This window comes from Polyodon spathula, chromosome 3, assembly GCF_017654505.1.
Source record: "Polyodon spathula isolate WHYD16114869_AA chromosome 3, ASM1765450v1, whole genome shotgun sequence".
In the NCBI taxonomy this organism is placed as follows: domain Eukaryota; kingdom Metazoa; phylum Chordata; class Actinopteri; order Acipenseriformes; family Polyodontidae; genus Polyodon; species Polyodon spathula.
Genome location: NC_054536.1, coordinates 37,808,190 through 37,828,211, shown reverse-complemented (window position 1 = coordinate 37,828,211; position 20,022 = coordinate 37,808,190). Strand labels below are relative to the sequence as shown.

Genomic DNA, 20,022 nt, shown 5'->3' with positions numbered 1-20,022 from the left:
CTGACCAATATCATGCAAATATGTGAACAATATATAACGGCTGTAAAGTTGCCAGTTATACAAGATATACATGTACAGTATGTATGCCATAGCCCATAAATATAGGCAATCATTTTTGAAGACCCCACACTTGTGGAGCAGTCAGTATAAAATACAAATGCCTATTGTATGAAAACACACATTTGTAAAATAGAAATTCATTAAAGTCATTTAACCTGATTGGCAAACTGAAGCTGTTCTAAATGTATATTAAAGTATAATACATAACCAATGAATCTGCTTCATCCTCTGTGCATTGTGTTCCAGACTCACAAGACCTTGCAACTGGAAATGAACTGGATATGAACTCACCGTAAAAATCTGTATATACTTGCTGAGTAGCTGATCTACGACCTCTTGCGGAAGCAGAGGGCCCATGCTGTTTACGTCCATTTCTGTGGTTAATTCTGGGTGTCCCATCATCTCTGCACTGCACAGAAAGAGGAGGAGATAGTCAACTTTTCATGCAAATACTTAATCCACAGTTAATAAAGGCTTATTGTTTAAAGCTTTTTTGAACCCTGTGAAAAAATATGTCACAACTCTGGCTCTAGAGGTGTAATATTTATAGCAATCTTGCAATATATTTGACTTTTTACTTTGTGTAACATTTTTGAAATACAGCAATCTAAATTAAATTATAAAATGTCATCGGCAAACGAAGGGCTTTGATTGGTTGTTAGTGGTCACAGGACCATACAGGAATTGTTTTCACTACCAGATTCTTAAAGACCAAAGCATGTCATTCTATGTGATAAAGAACTACTGGCCACTTAGATATTCAGTTTTTTCATAATTATACATAAGTCTACAACTGTCAGAAAATAAATGGAATAGAGATTTAAAATATTAATGTTAAATGTTCTCACAATGCACCCAGGACATGCAGTAATTTTACAACTACTGTACACCCTATCATGTGTTATTGCTTGCATAATCCAGATACTGGAACACCACTACCAATTTTTTTACAAGATTAACTATATAATGTAAATGTTTTTATGCATGTATTTTATTTTTTTTAAATGAAAATACCTTTTGTATGTGTTCAGAACCCAGGTGAGAAGGGAAACAATTTCATTAGCCTCAAGGTCTTCTGAAGCAAGTTCCTCGATACGCACCGACAGTGCCTTGTGATACAGGGTGAAGAATTTGTTTAAAATGTCGTAGTTAGGCGGGAAACACTGGATCATCAGGTTCTTAATCACAATAAGATCGTCCTGCACGTATTTGCGAGTGATCTCCAGGAGGCGTACAAGCCACATTTTATCAGATTCGCGGGTGTCTGACTGACTACCCTCAATCCTGGTGCTCACAGTCCTTTCCAGAACTTCAAACATCTTCTCCTTCCATTTCTTGGGTCTACCAGGCGGGATGAAGCCTGTCTGCTTCTTACGGTCGAGCATTCGCCTGTCGATCTTCTCCTCGCGTTCAATGATGCGCACCACAGAGACCACCATTGTGGGGTCCCGACGGACGGTGAGCAAAGACCTCTGGAGCACCATCCACAGCTGCTTGGCCAGCTCCTCAGAGAGATTCTGCACCTCCCCAAAGTAACTGCGGATGAGGTTCATGTCGTGCGTGTTCTTGACGTCCATGCGGTACTGCTCGTACATGAGGTCGTCCCTTGAGCACTCCAGGTCCATCAGCTTGCGGTGGGCTTGTAGAAGCTCCGCTTGCTCAATCAGGCCATGAGCCTCCTGGACTATCTCTGGCACTATGAAAAACAAAATACATTTTGATTTAACAATTAAATCAACATAAAAAATGTTAGATCCAGGTACAGCACTAATCCCTGTTGAAGGGTAGAAGTAAAAGTAAAAAAAACGGATACATTCCAAATGCCAAATAAAGCACTGTAATATTTCAGCTGATAGTGTTAATTAGATGAGCACAAAGCCCGGAACTCATCATACATCAACCAACCAATCAGGGAAGCAACAGTTATGATTTTCACAAACCGAAACCAGCATTTTCATAGAATTTCAAACCAAACAATAACGACAAAAGATAAAACCTAACAAAAACCAACATTTTTGTACAATGAAAAAGCACTGGCATTTGCACTCCAGAAAACATACATACTGGGTGTTTTACGCATTGAAAAAATATGAACTATGTATGATATTTCAAATTTAATGGGTAAAGAATATGCATAGCAATTTTGCTGCACAGCTTGAGTTTGCATGTCAAGCTTCTTGTAATTTCATTGGTCAGTTGTGAATATACTGCATGCGGTAGCTACAGAATGGATCATAATACCGGATTCTGCCAAGTCAATGCCCAGGTTTGAACAATAGACCCACCCCAACTTTAAGCTTAAAGTCAAATTTTAACCATTAATTTCTGGTTTTTAATAACCATGCGCAAATAATGCGTGAGGGGAAATATCACAGCTCACATGAATAGAAAAAACTGCCAAGAAGTAGTTGCTCTGTGCAGTGAATGATTCAGGGTTAGGGTTATCTTCGGTTCAGATAACAAAGACATGGAGTTTGGCAGTTTTGGTTCAGATGATACAAATGTTTGATTGACCTCACTTTCCTGTTGCGCAACAATCCACATTTTGGATTTGTTTTTATTTTATTTATTTTTAATAAATAACTCAGGCAGCATTTTTTTGTATTAAACATTTTAATGCTATAGTGCTACTTTTATTATTTTGTGTTGTGTTTTACATTCTACAATGCAATGTCTTACTTGCAGAGATGATGTAAAGTCCTATATTTTAGTGGATCGAAAATGTCACATATTTATGTTTTTTAAATGTAGCGACCTAGTTACAAATGTGGTTTTTTTTTTATTTTTATTATGTGGACTTTCACTAGACACTGCAGCTTTAAAATTATGTGAAACGAGTTGAAATGACAAAACAGTGGACATAGTGCAGCAGCATTTCAACAGTTATTAACCCTTTGCAGTCCATTTATTCAGCGCTTGTCAGGTGCATCAGGTCCAATTTATTTTCACACGCGCTGTTTATTTTACACCCGCTGTTTAATTTTCTTTTCAGAGTAAAACAGGTTTGAAAGGCACTGAATCGCAAAAGGACACTCAGTACTGTATCTCCAGCCACCCCTTATTCTCTGTATTTTTCACATACCTCTTTACAGACGTGCATACTGATAAATCCTCTCCTGATCACTCGTTCTATCATCAAACTCCTCAATAATGCGATCCAGGTCATTATTTTATTACTATAACATCTCAAAAAGCTCTGCAAATGCTCAAAACCAGACCAATTGTAGCTGGAATGCTGCAGCTCTATTTTAACAATAGCCGCCCGGATGACGAAGGCTAACTCGGAGTTAAACTAGCATGATTATTTATTTTAATTTTTTTACAACAGGGACATTACAAATTAACAATGTCACGTACAACAGTGTCTCTAAAATACAAAAGTACAATACTGCACATATACTATAAAAAGAAAATCAAGTGATAATTAGGCCACTTAAAACAAATCTTGAGTTTCAAGCAACCCAGCCTTCCACATCACAATTCCCACTCTTGTTATTATTGGGCTTTTTTTTCTGTTGTTTTTTTTAATTGAAACATAGTTCCAACCATGCCTTACTGCCACAGTACTCAACATACAGCCCATGGGCTGGACACTGCCCTTTTAATGATTTACAAGGGCTCAAGGTCGGAAGTAAGTCTAAAAGGGACGAGAGCTAAGTTATGGAGTGCTTTGGTTTTCTCGTAACAAACACAACTGGAAAAAGTTTTTTTTTTTTTAATTCTCTCTATCTGCCAGTTGTATTCAATTATGTTGCCTAGGCGACTGCAGGCAGTCTCAGACACGCGCCTTCTAGTTGCACGCAATCAACGTTTACTTTCTTGGCCAGTGACTTCCTTTTTCCCTCAGTTAAGATATGATCTTAATTTTCTTAAAAAAAACAAGTCTGTTTAAAACTATAAATATTTAACATCATTCTTTTTTGTGTTTAACAGTAAAACATGACAAGAGGGTTTATACAGTTTAAATGGTAGTCAGTCAAACGTCGCAAAATACTGAGTATATTGGGGACTGCAGTAAATTGGTTCCAAGTCGTCCATTTTTGTAAATTGTACTGCTACATATGTAAGATTCAGATACAGTAAACAAGCTATTAGATTTGCATTTAAAACATCCAGTATACACTGGCAAACATCAGTAGAATCTTGATTCTTTTATGTTAGAACAAAATATTCAAGTTGTGGGTTATGCTTTTCTCAAGTACTCTCAGAACCAGCTGGTATTTTTCTCAGGACTGATGCAAGAATAGTGTAGCTAAAAAACTATTTTTTTTGCGTTTACAAAAAGTGCTGTGACATTACATAAAAAAATGTTTTTCATACTTACCCAGTGAAATAATTTAGTAAGCTGTTCCATTGCGTACCGGTTACAGCTTGACAGTCAGCGAAACAGGAACAGTTTTGGGAAGGGTCTTAAAATCAAACAACTGTACCGTTGGAAATGTATTTATTTATTTATTTGACAGGGACAACATACAGTTTTTAGCATGTCATAAGATTTATTGTACCCAGATTTAGCTATGAGCTCATTTTCATTGTTAAATATTTCAGTCAGATATACCTGAAGTAGCACTGTTATTGTTAGCAGAAATTGGTAAACATGGGAAATTACAGGTTATAAACTGATGCGTCTCAAATGCATTCAACTGGGTTTTGCAGGTACTCAAGTCACAATTAGATCCCGGCTTAAATTCCTTGCCTTTCTTGGATTTCTGCACAGATTACACTTGCAGTTTTTTTACTGGTCAAATTTAGGTCTCATGTAGGGTGGGATTGCCAGCCGGAATCACAAAGAGACTCGCATTTTCACTGGTCAAAATTATAACTTTTTTGGTTGACAACATTATTTTTTTGCGGAAGGTTATCTTTTTTTTTTGTGACGGCACTTTTTGTAAAAACGAAAAAACATAGGTCTCTCGTTTCCAGGCGCCTCTGCTTCAATGCATTGATGATGCTTATACAGCCAATTTAACAAAAGTATCAGAAGCATGTGAAGTGTTGGGCTTCTCCAAAGCTGATGTGAAAATGGAACTGATTGACCTGCTACACGACTCATCATTAAAAGGCATTAAGAAATTACATAACAAGCCTTGCATTTTGGCCTCTGATTCCTGACCAGAAATACCCAATAATAAAGGATGCTGCTTTGAAGGTCTTGGAATTGCTGTAAAAGTGATTTTTTTCCTCAATTTTTCCTAAAATCTGTGCCACACTTCACAAGTATTGTGAAGGAGAAAAAGAACACACAGCTATCCCATTAAACAGGGAAGCATTTGTACATAGTGTGAGCAGGGAGAGGGTTAAATTCCTCCCTGCTGAAGAAAAAGATGTGCAAATGCATGTTTATTATAAGGTGTTTTGTTAATTATCACCAGCACTTGGTAATTACTGTAAATTAATGCCAGCGCAGGGTTTAAAAGGTGTGCAGCCAGTCTGGTCTGCTGGCCTGATGTGTGTGAAGAAGCCCGACTGTGCGCGTGTGTACAGCTGTAGAAAAAAGGTAGAGTGAAAAGCCTTTTTGTGTAGTTAAAAATGATGTTTGTTTGGTGTTCATTTTTTAACAGGTAAGCAGCTTAGCTGTCCTGTTTATTAGTTTGATTCCTGTCCTGTGTTTAGTTAGTATTCCGAACGGAGGTTTTGTTTTCGTTTTTGTTTATTAAAAATAGCACGTCTGTGCTTAAAAAGCCATTTCTGTGTACTGGGTCATTTACAATTGTTATTTGAATGTACTCGGCATTTGTAAAGGACCACTGCCAAATTGGAGAAATATGTTTGGGTATGACCGGCCCTCGAGGCCTTTCATTTGCTTGTTTTTTTTGGAAATTTCGACCCTCACAAAAATTTCTTGAGTACCCCTGCCTCAGTGTGTAAAGTGAAATTCTGGAATGGAACACTGGTTCATATGGAGCTAGATGGGCTCCAATTGCAAAACCAACATTGTCTTTTTTTCTTTCTCTCTCAACCAACATATTTATTATGCAGCTATTCACTGCAGATATATCAGTCCATACGACAAGCTAATATTTGCCACACCCTGATGGTGAGATGACAGCAAGTCAAATAGTTTACGAACCCACCTTCCATCTGAGCACATGTGACCGTAACGCAGTATTTGTGAAAAAAAAAAAAAAAACAATAGTCCTAACAGGTAAGAAATCGACCAATATTTGTATCATTTCAGTAACGAATCCAGTGGTTTTCATAAAGCACATGTTGAAAGACCTCAGCAGTTTTATTTATTATTTTTAAATGTTTCCATGGACAAAAACCTCTTTTTACCAGGGTACAGAATGACTTAATGTTTGAGGCTTTAGCTTTTTATTGACATAGAAAACTAGATGTTAATATAAAGCCAGGGCAGTCATGCTTTAATTTTGACATTGAAGTTGGTCCTGATGAAAAACAATGGACTGCTATCGGCAAACTGTCTATATACAGTGTCAGCTACAACTGTATTTGCAGTGAAATGTGTCTGTATTTCATGTAATGTGGTGGAGCATTCAGCAACATCTGCAAGGACAGCTTCAAATTGCAGCTTGAAGAACACATTCTGTTTTGAAGTCTGCAGGAAATCTGAAGAAGCCGGTGTTCTGACGATTTTGCATTATTTTGAGATATCTACAAGCGTCAGCATTTAACTGAATTTGGTCTGTGTGATTACTTAAACCCGTCACACACCAGACGCAATGCAAGATACTTTTGCAGTGACATGACCACACACCAGAAGCGATGCGACAGATTGAAAAACTGCCAGCTAAATAAAACAATAAATAAAAAAATTGTTACTGACAAAACTATGATCGAGACTGGTACATATTCGTCAACATGATGTAGCAATTACGAGTGCCTTCTCTGACGGTATTTCCGAATGAAGCCAGAAAAAAAGGGCGTATCTGATAGCCCCATGCACCAGAGATAACACGGACATAAACAAAGGAGATAGCTGCTTCTGCATCCAGCACTCAAAGAATATCACAGATATTTGCAGAGCTTTTTGAGATGTTATAGTAATAAAATAATGACTTGGACCGCATTGAGGAGTTTGGTGATAAAATGAGTGATCAGGAGAGGATTTATCAGTATGCACGTCTATAAAGAGTTATGTGAAAAATATAGAGAACAAGGGGTGGAGCTTGGTTGGAGATACAGTACTGAGTGTCCTTTTGCGATTCACTGCCTTTTAAACATGTTTTACTCTGAAAAAAAAAAACCAAATTTAAACACCGCGTGTGAAAATAAGTTGGACCTGACACGCCTGACAAGCACTGAATAAATGGACCGCAAAGGGTTAAATGTGAATTTATAAATTAAACATACTTTTTAGACATCAAAACAATATAAAAACGAATTACCTGAGAAAATGTTTTTGAGGTTCTCCACAGCTGCAGCCAATTGACTGTGCTGCACGACAGCATCCTTCACATCCTTCAAGTTCTCTATGGTGTTGATGCTCTGTCTCCAGTCCTTGCTAACGTCTCCCAGGGACTGCTGGATGTCCTTCACGTCCCCCAAGGCATTATGGAGTTGACTTAGACCAGTTCGTACCCCGTCGAGTTGAGACTGAATAGCCGCCTGAAAAGTAAATTAACAGCATAATATTTCAACGTTGACCTTTTCTAATTGAAGATAAGTAAAGAAGCTGGACCATTTACAATAAATACAATTTTGCGTTAAACTTGCATTTTCATGTACATTTGAGGGAAGCTCTTTTTATTTTCTGAGGTTGTACTTAAACAAAGAACGTTCGAGCAAAAAACAGTTTCAAGCCAATAAGACCCAACAGAAATATTGCGCCCAAGTTCAAAGTTTTCCCACAATTTAAAAACAAAAACAAAGTCTATTACAAAAGTAGATTTGTTACAGGAAGAAACAGTTCTTGTTTCAATTGGTTTGTTCCTATAATATAAAAAATGCTACAGGAAGAACCCTATAACATCAAACAATGTTTTAAGAAAATTTCTACACTAGCTCAACTTTAGGCAACCTTGGCTCTTCCAGTCTATTCGAGCAAGAAAACCAAAGCTGTCTACCCCTGCACTACCTTAACAAAACATTAGCAATTTACAACACAAGTTCATAGTGCAAATATATGAAATTCCTATCAAAACTGAATGTGGGCCACATGAAGTCAATTTTTTGTAAATAAATACATTATGCAATTATGCAATAAAATATGTACAGAAAAACCTTTGAAACATAAGTAGCGTTCCATCATCAGTCTTCCTTCATTCAGTACGATATTACAACTGTAATACCCTTTGGAGTCTGTCAAAGTAGCCTGATAATTGATATGAACTGAAACCTTCTACTCTCAATCAGCCATAGGGGATAAAAAATATCCGGTACTCAATCAATTTAGTTTCAGACCTCAATAAAGGGAGGTGATGAAGGGAATGCAATTACATGGATGTGAACCAGATGGGGAAAACGCAACAGGCTAACAATGAAGCTATTTTTTAGACAGTAGGTGTTTGAAATTGCCACCGTTTGCTAATTTCAACAGCTAATTTCTCAGTCAAATATTTTAAATCAAATGCAGGGGGGAAAATACAACTAAATGAAAACCTATATCCACAATACAGTTTTAAATGTAACAACTTGTCTGTCTTTAATAGGCATATCCTTCAAATTACAAAAGAAAAAACAACAGATCTGTATTTTTGCAAACAAAATAAAAGTATAGAGCATTTAGGGTATTACCTAGGGCTTCAGGTACAGATGTATATACCGGTATACCCTCCAGCGTTTCCGTTAACTGGTAAATACCCGTCAGACAAGGTTTCAAAAGCTAGCTGACGGGCAGAGAGAAACACTGACTGTCACTAACAAGAGTGAATGAGTGTGTCTCTAGACTACGCCCTTTAAAGGCATTTGCAGTTGATTGAGTGTGATTCGGCAGATCCTGCTTCTAAACAAAGCAAGTCACCGATAGGGCAATTCAATCCACCTCCCCGCCTCTTATTCCTCCTGTTGAGGAGAATTTGTTTATTTTGTTTTAATCCATGATTCTGATTGACTTTGCCTCATGTGTTCATTGAAATGAAAGCATAAAGTCCAGTTTATATGTTTGTATGGTTTTTACAAAACCATACAACTTTAGTCTAGATACATGTATGTCAGTCTTCTCTTATGGAAGTTTGCACCCCCCCAAAAAAATAAACCTGTAGTTTTCTGGTCCAGTGGTTAAAGAAAAGGACTTCAAATCCTGGCTCACTCACTGACTCACTGTGTGACCCTGAGCAAGTCACTTAACCTCCTTGTATTTGTATTTGAAATTATGAACCGAAATATGACTATTAAATAAGAAAAAAATATGTCAACTTCTGAAAACAAATTGTAATGAACTATTTTCTTTCAGTTTTTGCTTTTTGTCATAAGCCTATTTTTATTCCATAACTACGTGTTTGTGCCTTGCTTTTACGAGTGCACAGGTGTCATATGAATGGTGCCGATGTTTTGTGTTGTGACCGATAAAATAATCAGTGACCCGTCACTGGGACAGACAGCAGTTTTTCCTAGTGGAAATGCTGACCCTCTGTATAGCATTGAAAGAGCAGCAGCAGACTAAATACATCATATTCTCTAGGGTTGCTTAATAATCACTTTTTTATGCAAATCAACAGAGATACATGTATTTATTTTTATTTAATTTAAAACGTATTTTGTGTAATGACTCATGTAATGTTTTTTTTTGGGGGGAAATTCTTACATTCAGGATTAAACAGGTTACATTGTAGCAGATGCAACAGTGACGATTACAACATGTCAATTTTCAACTTTCATAAAATACTATATTATGAACATTTCTATACAAATAAAATGTAAAACATTGGTAAGCACAGATGTCATCTGATGGAAAATTATGGACAAGGACCTCAGCCAGGGTAGTCTACATGTGATCTGAAATTGAATACTCTAGGCCAGGGCAGAGCAGGTTGCTGACAGATAATCTAAAAACATAACTAAAGGATTTGCTACTGAGTCATGTAACACTATTTCCTGACAAGGCCAACACCCAGAAAAGCAACATGCAAGGTTGCTGAGTTCTGCAAGCCACTAACTCACCTATGGGATAGGACCGATGAAGCACTGTGTCGTCAGTGGATTACATACCTTGAGTCTAGCCTCCACTGAGGCCTTTTTGCGAGCCTCCCTCCTGCGGTACTGTTCCACTTTGTCTAACTGGTCTGGTCTTTGCAGCATCCCAGCAACTCTTTGTATGGCTGTTGCAACAGCCTCCCTGTCCGTCTCCTCCATTTCAACTGCTGATCCTTAACACAAAGAGAGACGCATCAGTATTACTACAGAAATATATAGTTTGCACTCTTTTTAAGTAATATTTTACTACTTTTGGTTGTAGGGTTGTAAAACTATTTTATTTGAATCTTGCAAGTGTAAATCCTTGAACATTATTTCATAGAATGTCCTTACAACATTCTCATTGAAGGCATAAGAGAAGCATGTTGATAATCAATAGCAACTTGCAAAAAAAAAAAATGTAATCTGGGATATAGTTGCACGTTTTATTCTAGAATTACAATTTAGAAAACCTTTACCCAGCAAAAGCATGTTATTCATATTAAGAATATGTTAGATAAATGAAAATCCCTAAGAGGCCTCATCTTTTATGAAACAAAACTATTATCAAGGAACTTCATAACAGATTTTGCATACTGTAATTCCAAGGTATGGTTGAAAAGAAAACTAAAGCACAGATACGGTAGCAGGAGGAAAAAGTTATGTACTGTATTGGGTACAGTAACATACTTGGTCACAGCTGCATAATTTACAACTTAATTTACTACAAGGAGTAACTAATTGGTGGAAATAACTCACTTTTTGCCAACCATTGACCTCACTTTCCACTAGTAGTCACAACTAAAATACCAAAGGTTTACCCTCTACAAATTAAAAGTATTTTAAGGTTTAAAACAAATTAGTGACTTCTCACTAATGAAACATAATATTATGTAAGCAATAAGACCCGACAGGGTGGGCGGCAGTGTTCCGTGGTATATCAATATCTACTATATATCATGATAACAAAATCCTACAATACCTAATACTGGGGCGTGAAGGGGTGCATTCGTAAACTCAATCTGATGCTCTGAAAGAGAGTCCGAGAAATCTCTTCAGTGCTTCAGAGCGAGAATTTACCATGATACCATGGTAAATAGGTGTGAAATATATGGTTGCTCCAACACAGCAGGGTCATTGGTATCTCTCCACGAGTGTCCTAAAGAGTCGGTACGATGCCAGTAATGGGCGAAGTTTGTGAGGAGGACGAGGGATTGGGATGCTAAACCCAACAGCAGCTGCATCTGCAGCACCTACTTTACCGAAAACAGCTTTATTAATGTAATGATGTTCAAGATGTTAAAAAAAAAAAAAAAAAAAGTGAAATTAAATAAGGATGCAGTACCATCCATTTATCCGGATGGTACCTGCAGGACAGCAGCATTTTCTTCTTCTAGTAAAAAAAGTAAATTCACTGGGACTCAAGCAGCTGCCAGGAAAAGAGAGGTGCAGAGGGTAAGGGCATGATCCTATTATTTTATAATAATTATCTCTTACTGTTTGATGAAAATATGTATAAAGTGACGTTTATATATCCAACAAACTCCCATGTACATTATTAATAAATGTGATAAAATGATTATGTTATGTCACGTTATTGTATGCATTCCTGAGAAGTCTCTCTATTTCGTTGGGACACTTCCACATAAAATCTTCTGCCTTCGGACTATTTAGATCGTCATAATCTTCAACTTTATCTATTTATTATTATTTTCCCCATCCGACCTGGGAAAATGTCTTAGGATACTTTATGATGTAGGCTATATCAGATTCAATAGGCTACAAGCTAAGAATAAAGCATTCTTTACTGTATATGTAAGAATTATTATATTGATTTGTTCTGGGAAAGTTGTGCAGTAAGTCTGAAAAAGGAGACCTTTGGTTCTCATGTTTTCATAAGTTGACAGGTATTACTGTACCTGTTATGCATGTTGAATTGTGGCTGATTTGTTGCCATGGAAATCTGACGCACTCTGTGTCTATGGCTCGGTCCCTCACCTTTACTGAGGGTAGCGTAGTCCAAACATACACTTGATAATTTAACCTCTGGTTTGATTAACAACTAAATTCCAATAATGCGCTACAGCAGGAATGCATAGATGCAACAATCAAGCGATATACTTCAAAATAAATTCACCGTCTTAATAAGGATGCTTGGCACAGGCTTTTCACTAAAAGCAGACGTGAAAATACTGCCAAGAAACAAATTTGCCTTTTTCCACTTTATAAGTAATGAATGTGAATGAAACTTTCAGGACACGTATAGAAAGTTTAGCTGCACTCAACAATTACTTTTTTTTTGTCATTGCACCCCATCTTTAATTACTGGATGCGCGCACTTTAGGAAAACAGCATAGAGTTTCCAGTAGGGGATTGGCTGGTGAGAGGAAACTGGTGAAGAAACGGGAGTAGAGCAGACAGGAGAAGGTACATAGGTTGTGGATTTGTTGTTTTTCTTGATGTATAGCTACTTAATGTTTGAAATACATTTATTAATCGGGTTCTTAGAAAAACAAAAACACCAATCAATGGAATAAAATGGTTAAATAATACTTTATGTATGATGTTTGCCTATAAGACTAACAATGATTGGTATGTACAGTTCCTATACAAAGTATACAACCCCTTTCAAAATTTTCACTTTTGTTGCCTTATAGCCTGGAATTAAAATGCATTAAAAGTTGTTTTTTTTCATTTATTTATACATTCTGCCCCACAACTTCCAAGTGAAAAAAGTATTATACAAATTTGTAGAAAATTAATTAAAATATAAAAACTGAAATATCTTGGCTGGATAAGTGTCCACCCCCCTTTTAATAGCAATCCTAAATGAGCTCGGGTGTAATCAATCACCTTCAAAATCACACATCAAGTTAAGTGGCCTCCTCCTGTATTAAATTGTAGTCATTAACATGATTTCAGGATACATTCAACAGTTCCTGTAGGTTCCCTCTGCTGAGGAGTGCATTTCAAAGTAAAGACTCAACCATAAGCACCAAGGCGCTTTAAAAAGAACTCAGAGACAAAGTTGCGGAAAGGCACATATTCAAAGGCCTTGTATATCCCTTGGAGCACGGTCAAGACGATTATTAAGAAGTGGAAGGTGTATGGCATCACAAGACCCTGCCTAGATCAGATTGTCCATCCAAACTGGATGACCGAACAAGAAGGAGACTGAACAGAGAGACTACCAAGAGGCCAATGGCAAGTTTGCAAGACCTACAGGCTTTTATGGCCAAGACTGGTCAAAGTGTGCATGTGACAACAATATCCCAAGCACTCAACAAATCTGGCCTGTATGATAGGGTGGCAAGAAGGAAGCCATTACTCAAGAAAGCCCACCTTGATTCCCGTTTGAAGTATGCAAAAAAAACACTCAGGAGATTCTTCAGCCATGTGGCAAAAAGTTTTGTGGTCTGACGAAACTAAAACGGAACTTTTTGGACTAAATGTAAAGCATTATATTTGGCGCAAACCCAACACAGCATATCACCCAAAGAACACCATCCCTACTGTGAAGCATGGTGGTGGCAGCATCATGTTATGGGGATGCAGGGAATGGGGCACTTGTCAGGATAGAAGGGAAAATGAATGGAGCAAAGTAAAGAGAAGTCCTTGAGGAAAACCTGCTGACCTCTGCAAGAAAGCTGAAACTGGGATGGACGTTCACCTTTCAGCATGATAATGACCCAAAGCACACAGCACAAAGCTACACTGGAGTGGCTAAGGAACAAAAAGGTAAATGCCCTTGAGTGGCCCAGGCATCACCCCGACCTAAATCCAATCGAAAATGTCTGGCATGACTTGAAGATTGCTGTCCATCAACCCTCTCCAAGGAACTTGACAGAGCTTGAACAAGTTTGTAAAAAAGAATGGTCAAATATTGCCAAATTTAGCTGTGCAAAGTTGGTAGAGACCGATCCCAACAGACTCACAGCTATAATTGCTGCCAAAGGTGCTTCCACCAAGTATTAACTCAGGGGGGTGGAGACCTATCCAATTATGATCTTTCAGTTTTGCATTTTTAATATATAACTTTTTTCCCCTTAACAGCGTGGTGATGGTGTGTAGAGAAGTGGAAAAAAAATCCTCATTTAAATGCATGAAACTCTGAGGCACTGACACCAGAAAATGTGAAAAAAATTCAAGGGGGTGTAGACTTTCTACAGGCACTGTATAGGGTATCTTAATTTTTGCATCTTAACATAAAATAAACTTGATTAAACTGCAATTGTATTTTTAGCAGTACTAGCAATAAAAAATATGTCTCTGCGAGTGTACATGATATATGGAAAATATTATCGATATTGATATTGGTGACCATCCCTAATATATAAAGGCAGTTTAATCCCATCCGAATCTATAGTGGGCCCTCACCTTCACCCCCAAATAAAAAATGTTTTTTTCTATCAAAAAGATTTTCATTACCATACAGTAAACCCTCACTAAACCGGATATGTTTGTCGGACATTAAGAAGTGTCAGGTTTTAAAAAAATACAATAAAATCGAAACACATACATATACAGTGCTCAATGTATTTTAAAAGTATAAATCATTGCGCTGAAATAAGACAAATGATTATATTATGTAAAAATATATAAATCTGTACAGCACTTCTATACAGCAGGGCTTGAATTTCAGTTTTGTGTCCCCCCCTATGCTGCAGACAATGGAGGGGGGATTAAAAATTTTTAGGGGGAATGGCTAAAGAAAAGGCACTTTTGCATATAAAAAACTCTATATATATACATTTTTACTGCATCAACATTCACACTGGTGTTGCTTTAAAATAAGCTGCTTTCAGGAGACCTAACAGCTGTTCATCACTGTGAGACACAGCACTCTCCATTGCTTTTGCCATTGCCTGACGTGAAGTTTTTGCTGCAGCAGAAGAAAAAGGTGCTTTTCTTTTTAACCAGCGCTCCATTTCTTTCTTTTTAACTCTTTACACAGAGACTGTTTTTCACTGTTTTCATTTGTGCACGTTTAACTACTAGATAGTTTGTACTGCATGCATGTAACACAAAGGCCACAAACTTTCCTTTCATAGTATGTAAGTTGCAACAAGATCAGGCATACTATATGTGGTAGTTATGAGAATAAATGTAAAATAAAATGAAAAATTCCAAAATAATGATCTTTGGTCATATATATATATATATATATATATATATATATATATATATATATATATATATATATATATATATATATATAAAAATCACGTTTTTTTTTTTAACCAGAACTACTCAGAATGTGGCTCATAGTGCTTTCATCACTGACACCCACTTCTTTACAGATTGTTGTAGTGTTTCAGGCATTCTAAATTGGGTGAAAAATACAGAACCTTGGTGTCTTAAAATATCTCTGCGGGATTTTCCAGCACTGAAAGTTGCAGATATGCGGAAGCAACTTGGAAAATCCACGATCCTGCACTGAAATTCAAACCCTGTACAGTATACAGCAAAGTAGTAAAATCAAATGAACAACACCTAGCACACTTTCTTTTTACTTTAGACTGTAGGCTACCAGTAAGATAACACAAAATAAATCATTCTGCTGCACTGTACACATTGGTGTCCAATGCGCATCAGATTATTTTAAATTGCATCAATGATATTAGCGGGGTTTTTTTTATTATTATTATTATTAGTAGTCGTAGTAGTCATAGTAGTAGTATTAACTTGGTAGCCTAAACAATGAACACAAAATAGATCATGGGGCAGCATTGACAAGTTACGATACAGAAGGTCAGTCAATTCTCGTTAATACAAATTTCAAGGGACCAGCAACAAATGTTGCATAATACCACTAATTCACATTCTCATGAGTAGCCTATAAGTCAAATTATACTGTACGCTTTTATTTAAGTTAGTCAGTGGTACAGTGCTAAAAGATTATCAAAATGAGCTAGAGGAGTTAGCAGCACATGTATGCAGTCTTGCTTGTAACACATTGGGAAAACAAGTAATGTCACAGAAATTTGTTTTCAAGGCTTGCAAGTACACCCTGCTTTTCGAGAAAAATAGGTATTTGGCTGTTTGCCTCAAAAATGTATTGCGCACAAGTGACAAAGCACGAGGAAAGGAGGGCTGGGAAATACCAGCAACAATTGCAACTGTTTAAAACATGGTTTCAAAAGTTCTTTAAAAATGTATGCAATTGTAACTGTCACAATTGTATGTGGCTTTTGTACATCTCATTATACTATTTGAGAATCCTGATTTGCACGATCTCCACCCTATTTGCTAATTTATGTAGGAACGCCCATAATTACATATTCATCTACGCTTGAACTGCAAACAGAAACTGCAGCCGCAAAGCATTCCCTAAAAAGTTGCAAACAGCACTGCGCCTGCCTAGTACACTTTACCCAAGACTTCCAACTCGTTTACAACTGGCTTGGGACTACTGAAACAGGTGCAACACTTTAGTAAACCCTAGTGTATTCACTAATGTTACACATTACTGTGTTCATTTAAAAAAAGTTTTACAGTATACATGAATCAATCAGGCTAGTCTAGTTTAGCATTGATACTGTTTTACTTTATAAACGATACAGTATAGATGCATGGAGGTATTATGTTGTATGTGACTTTTAAGAGATGTTACAAACAAGGAGGTGGTCCATTTGGCCCATCTTACTCATTTGGTTGTTTATTGATCCAAGCAAGAACCTTATCAAGCCAGTTCTTGAAAACCCATGCAAACCAGCTTCCATTCCATTGCTTTTGATTCCTTAAGTTCTAAGATACCCCTGTAAGTAAAACACCTGGCCTAGTTATAAAGCCTGCTTCAAGTAAAGTAGTTCTGTGTTAGTGTATTTTGTTAAATATAAGAATTGAGAGATTATTTAACATGTAATAGACATAAGACAGTATCGAATATGAGCCCCTGAAAAGGTCTTACTGCGCTTAGAAAATGGGGAACTGGTATGAAAAAAAAAATACATAAACAAGTTTTGTGGTTTAAATTGGTGTGTCTCGAGGATATGGGTGATGCACTGTGTTGGGTTTGCGCCAAACATAACGCTTTGCATTTAGGACAAAAAGTTCCATTTTAGTTTTGTCAGACCACAAAACTTTTTGCCACATGGCTACAGAATCTCCTGAGTGTTTTTTTGTATACTACAAACGGGATTCAAGGTGGGATTTCTTGAGTAATGGCTTCCTTCTTGCCACCTTACCATACAGGCCAGATTTGTGGAGTGCTTGGGATATTGTTGTCACATACACACTTTGACCAGTCTTGGCCATAAAAGCCTGTAACTCTTACAAAGTTGTCACTGGCCTCTTGGTAGCCTCTCTGATCAGTCTCCTTCTTGCTCGGTCATCCAGTTTGGAGGGACAGCCTGATCTAGGCAGGGTCTTGGTGTTGCCATACACCTTCCACTTCTTAATAATCCTCTTGACCGTTCTCCAAGGGATATTCAAGGCCTTTGATATTTTTTATACCAATCCCCTGATCCCGAAGTTCTTTTGAAAGCACCTTTGTGCTCATGGTTGAGTCTTTGCTTTGAAATGCACTACCCAGTAGAGGGAACCTACAGGAACTGCTGAATTTATCCTGAAATCATGTGAATCACTACAATTTAACCCAGGTGGAGGCCACTTAGTGTGTGATTTTGAAGGCGATTGGTTCCACCTGAGCTCATTTAAGACCGCTATTACAAGGGGGGTGGACACTTATCCAACCAAGCTATTTCAGTTTTATTTTTAATAGATTTTCTACAAATTTCCAGAATATTTTTTTCACTTGGAAGTTGGGGATAGGATGTGTAGATAAATGAAAAAAAAAAAACAATTTTAATGCATTTTAATTCCAGCCTATAAGGCAACAAAAGGTAAACATTTTGAAAGGGGGTGTAAACTTTCTATAGGCACTGTATATAACAACTGCATATGACCAGTACTGTCTTACTAATGCTATTGTATAGCACAAAAATGACCTTAAACATACAGATTTGTAAACCAAGCACAACACCACAGTATGTACGGTGTGTTAGTGTTTCCACAAAATATCCAGTACAGCTGGAACATGCACATTACAGGGCATTTAAATTTCAGACTATTTAGGAAACAATTAAAAGATCGTGTTTTTTTTTTGTTTTTTTTTGTTTTTAACCCATTTAATTTATAAATCGTTAAAAATCACACAATCGCTACTATAGTATCATGCACAGTATACGTCGATACCACATGTTTAGCTTAGCACTGTGAAAACGATAATGTTACTGAAATTTTAAATCTAAAATAAAATGGAACTGTCACACTCACAGGCCCCACGGTCTGCGAAGGGCTTTTCTGCAGGTACGTTGTTATGCTAACATAAATAAATACTATATTAAATGTTTTCCTACCTGTAGTATTACCTGTGGATTATTAAACTGATAAGAATGATTTATATTGAGGCATTAATCACATTCTTCTTATTAAAATACTAACTTCCTTGTCTAGAGCTTGTCCACCGCCCGACTGCTGGCAAGACCAACTTCCTGTGTATTTCGAAGTGCATTCTAGGAATTGTAGTTCTACAAGCGCTCTTTGTCTGTTGATTTAAATTGAGACAAGCTTCGGGACAAACTACAATATCCAGCATCGGGCTCTGCAAAAATAAAATTGCTTTCTACGAATTGTACTTTTGTTTTAAAATGTTTGTTTTCATACAGAAAGTAAAATCGTTCTTCAGTAAATTATACAAAAAGTCTAACATTTCTATTTTAGTGTATATAAATTAGCTGCTTATTATTATTATTATTATTATTATTATTATTATTAATAATATCATAGATCACATATAATAATATCATCTCATCATAATCAGTAGTCAGTATCGTAGTAGCCGTAGTAGTATCGTCATAACAGTATTGTCATTATTAATGTCTATTGGTAATGGTCGTAGTCGATCGGATTATTATTATTATTATTATTATTATTATTATTATTATTATTATTATTATTTTTTTTTTTTTTTTTAAATAGCTCGATCGAATTAAATCTCTTCACGAAATATAGCTGCCATTTAGAGCAAAAAAAGCAGCACATACGTATAACATAATAATTAATAATACAAATTAATTCATTCATTCATTAATAATGAAAACACAAACAAAACCAGTGTCAATATTTTGTCAGTCCCAAATCTCCACGTACTGGCTTGGGACAACCCAATCTTCATTTCACACAGGGTTAGGTTTGGGATGTAACCCTGGTTCCCTGAAAGAGAAAACGACCACCAACCACTTTAAGGATATGCCTGCCACAGGCTGAGAATTTTATGTCAGAGCTGCCAATAGGCCCCTTCGGGGAGTGACGTCCTCGGCCCTGCCTACTGAGGGAATAAGTAGTCACTGCGCGGAGCTCACTTTCTCTATTGCATTGAACCCGCGAATGCGAGTGATGCGACCTCGCAAGGTTTGGTGGTCATCTTTCAGGGAACAAGGGTTACATCTGTACCCTAATGTTCCCTTCCAATTCGAAAACAACCATCAACCAATACTTTTGGGAAAAGTATACCAAACCCATCACAAGGGAGCATGAGCGGAGACAGCAGACAAGGGGCAACTCGACACCGCAAAACTACAGATATCGGTGAAAGCATGCAACCTCAAGGACCTTCATGCCTAATGAAGGGATAGAGGGATCTACCACATTAAGCCGGTAGAACCTAGTGAATGTAAGAGGAGTAGCCCATCTAGTCACAGTACAGATATCAGTCAATGAAGCTCCTTTAAAGAGGCCCCCTGACGAAGCCACTCCTCTGGTAGAATGCGCGGCTACCCGCCCAGGTGGAGGTAGGCCGGCATTAATATATGCAGTCAAAACTGTGTCCACAATATAGTGGAAAGCCTCTAGTTACACTGACTGGTTTAAGTGGAAAGCCTCAAC

The 20,022-nt window shown here is 37.1% G+C and overlaps 1 protein-coding gene across 3 annotated transcripts in view; it reads right to left on the bottom strand.

Annotated features, from left to right (window-relative positions):
• Nucleotides 1-18,635, bottom strand: part of LOC121313061 (exocyst complex component 3-like) — a 32,187-nt gene extending 13,552 nt beyond the window's left edge. The window contains exons 1-5 of one of the 3 annotated variants that reach the window (XM_041245199.1): nucleotides 18,580-18,635; nucleotides 10,171-10,328; nucleotides 7,410-7,629; nucleotides 1,075-1,756; nucleotides 352-469 (exon numbers count right to left, since the gene is read on the bottom strand). In XM_041245199.1, coding sequence (XP_041101133.1) covers nucleotides 352-469; nucleotides 1,075-1,756; nucleotides 7,410-7,629; nucleotides 10,171-10,314 — 1,164 coding nt within the window. In that variant the 5' untranslated portion in view covers nucleotides 10,315-10,328; nucleotides 18,580-18,635. Of the gene's footprint in view, nucleotides 1-351; nucleotides 470-1,074; nucleotides 1,757-7,409; nucleotides 7,630-10,170; nucleotides 10,329-18,494 lie in introns of all 3 variants that reach the window. The other 2 variants (XM_041245197.1, XM_041245198.1) reach the window with 2 other exon arrangements.
• Nucleotides 18,636-20,022: the final 1,387 nt, after the last annotated feature.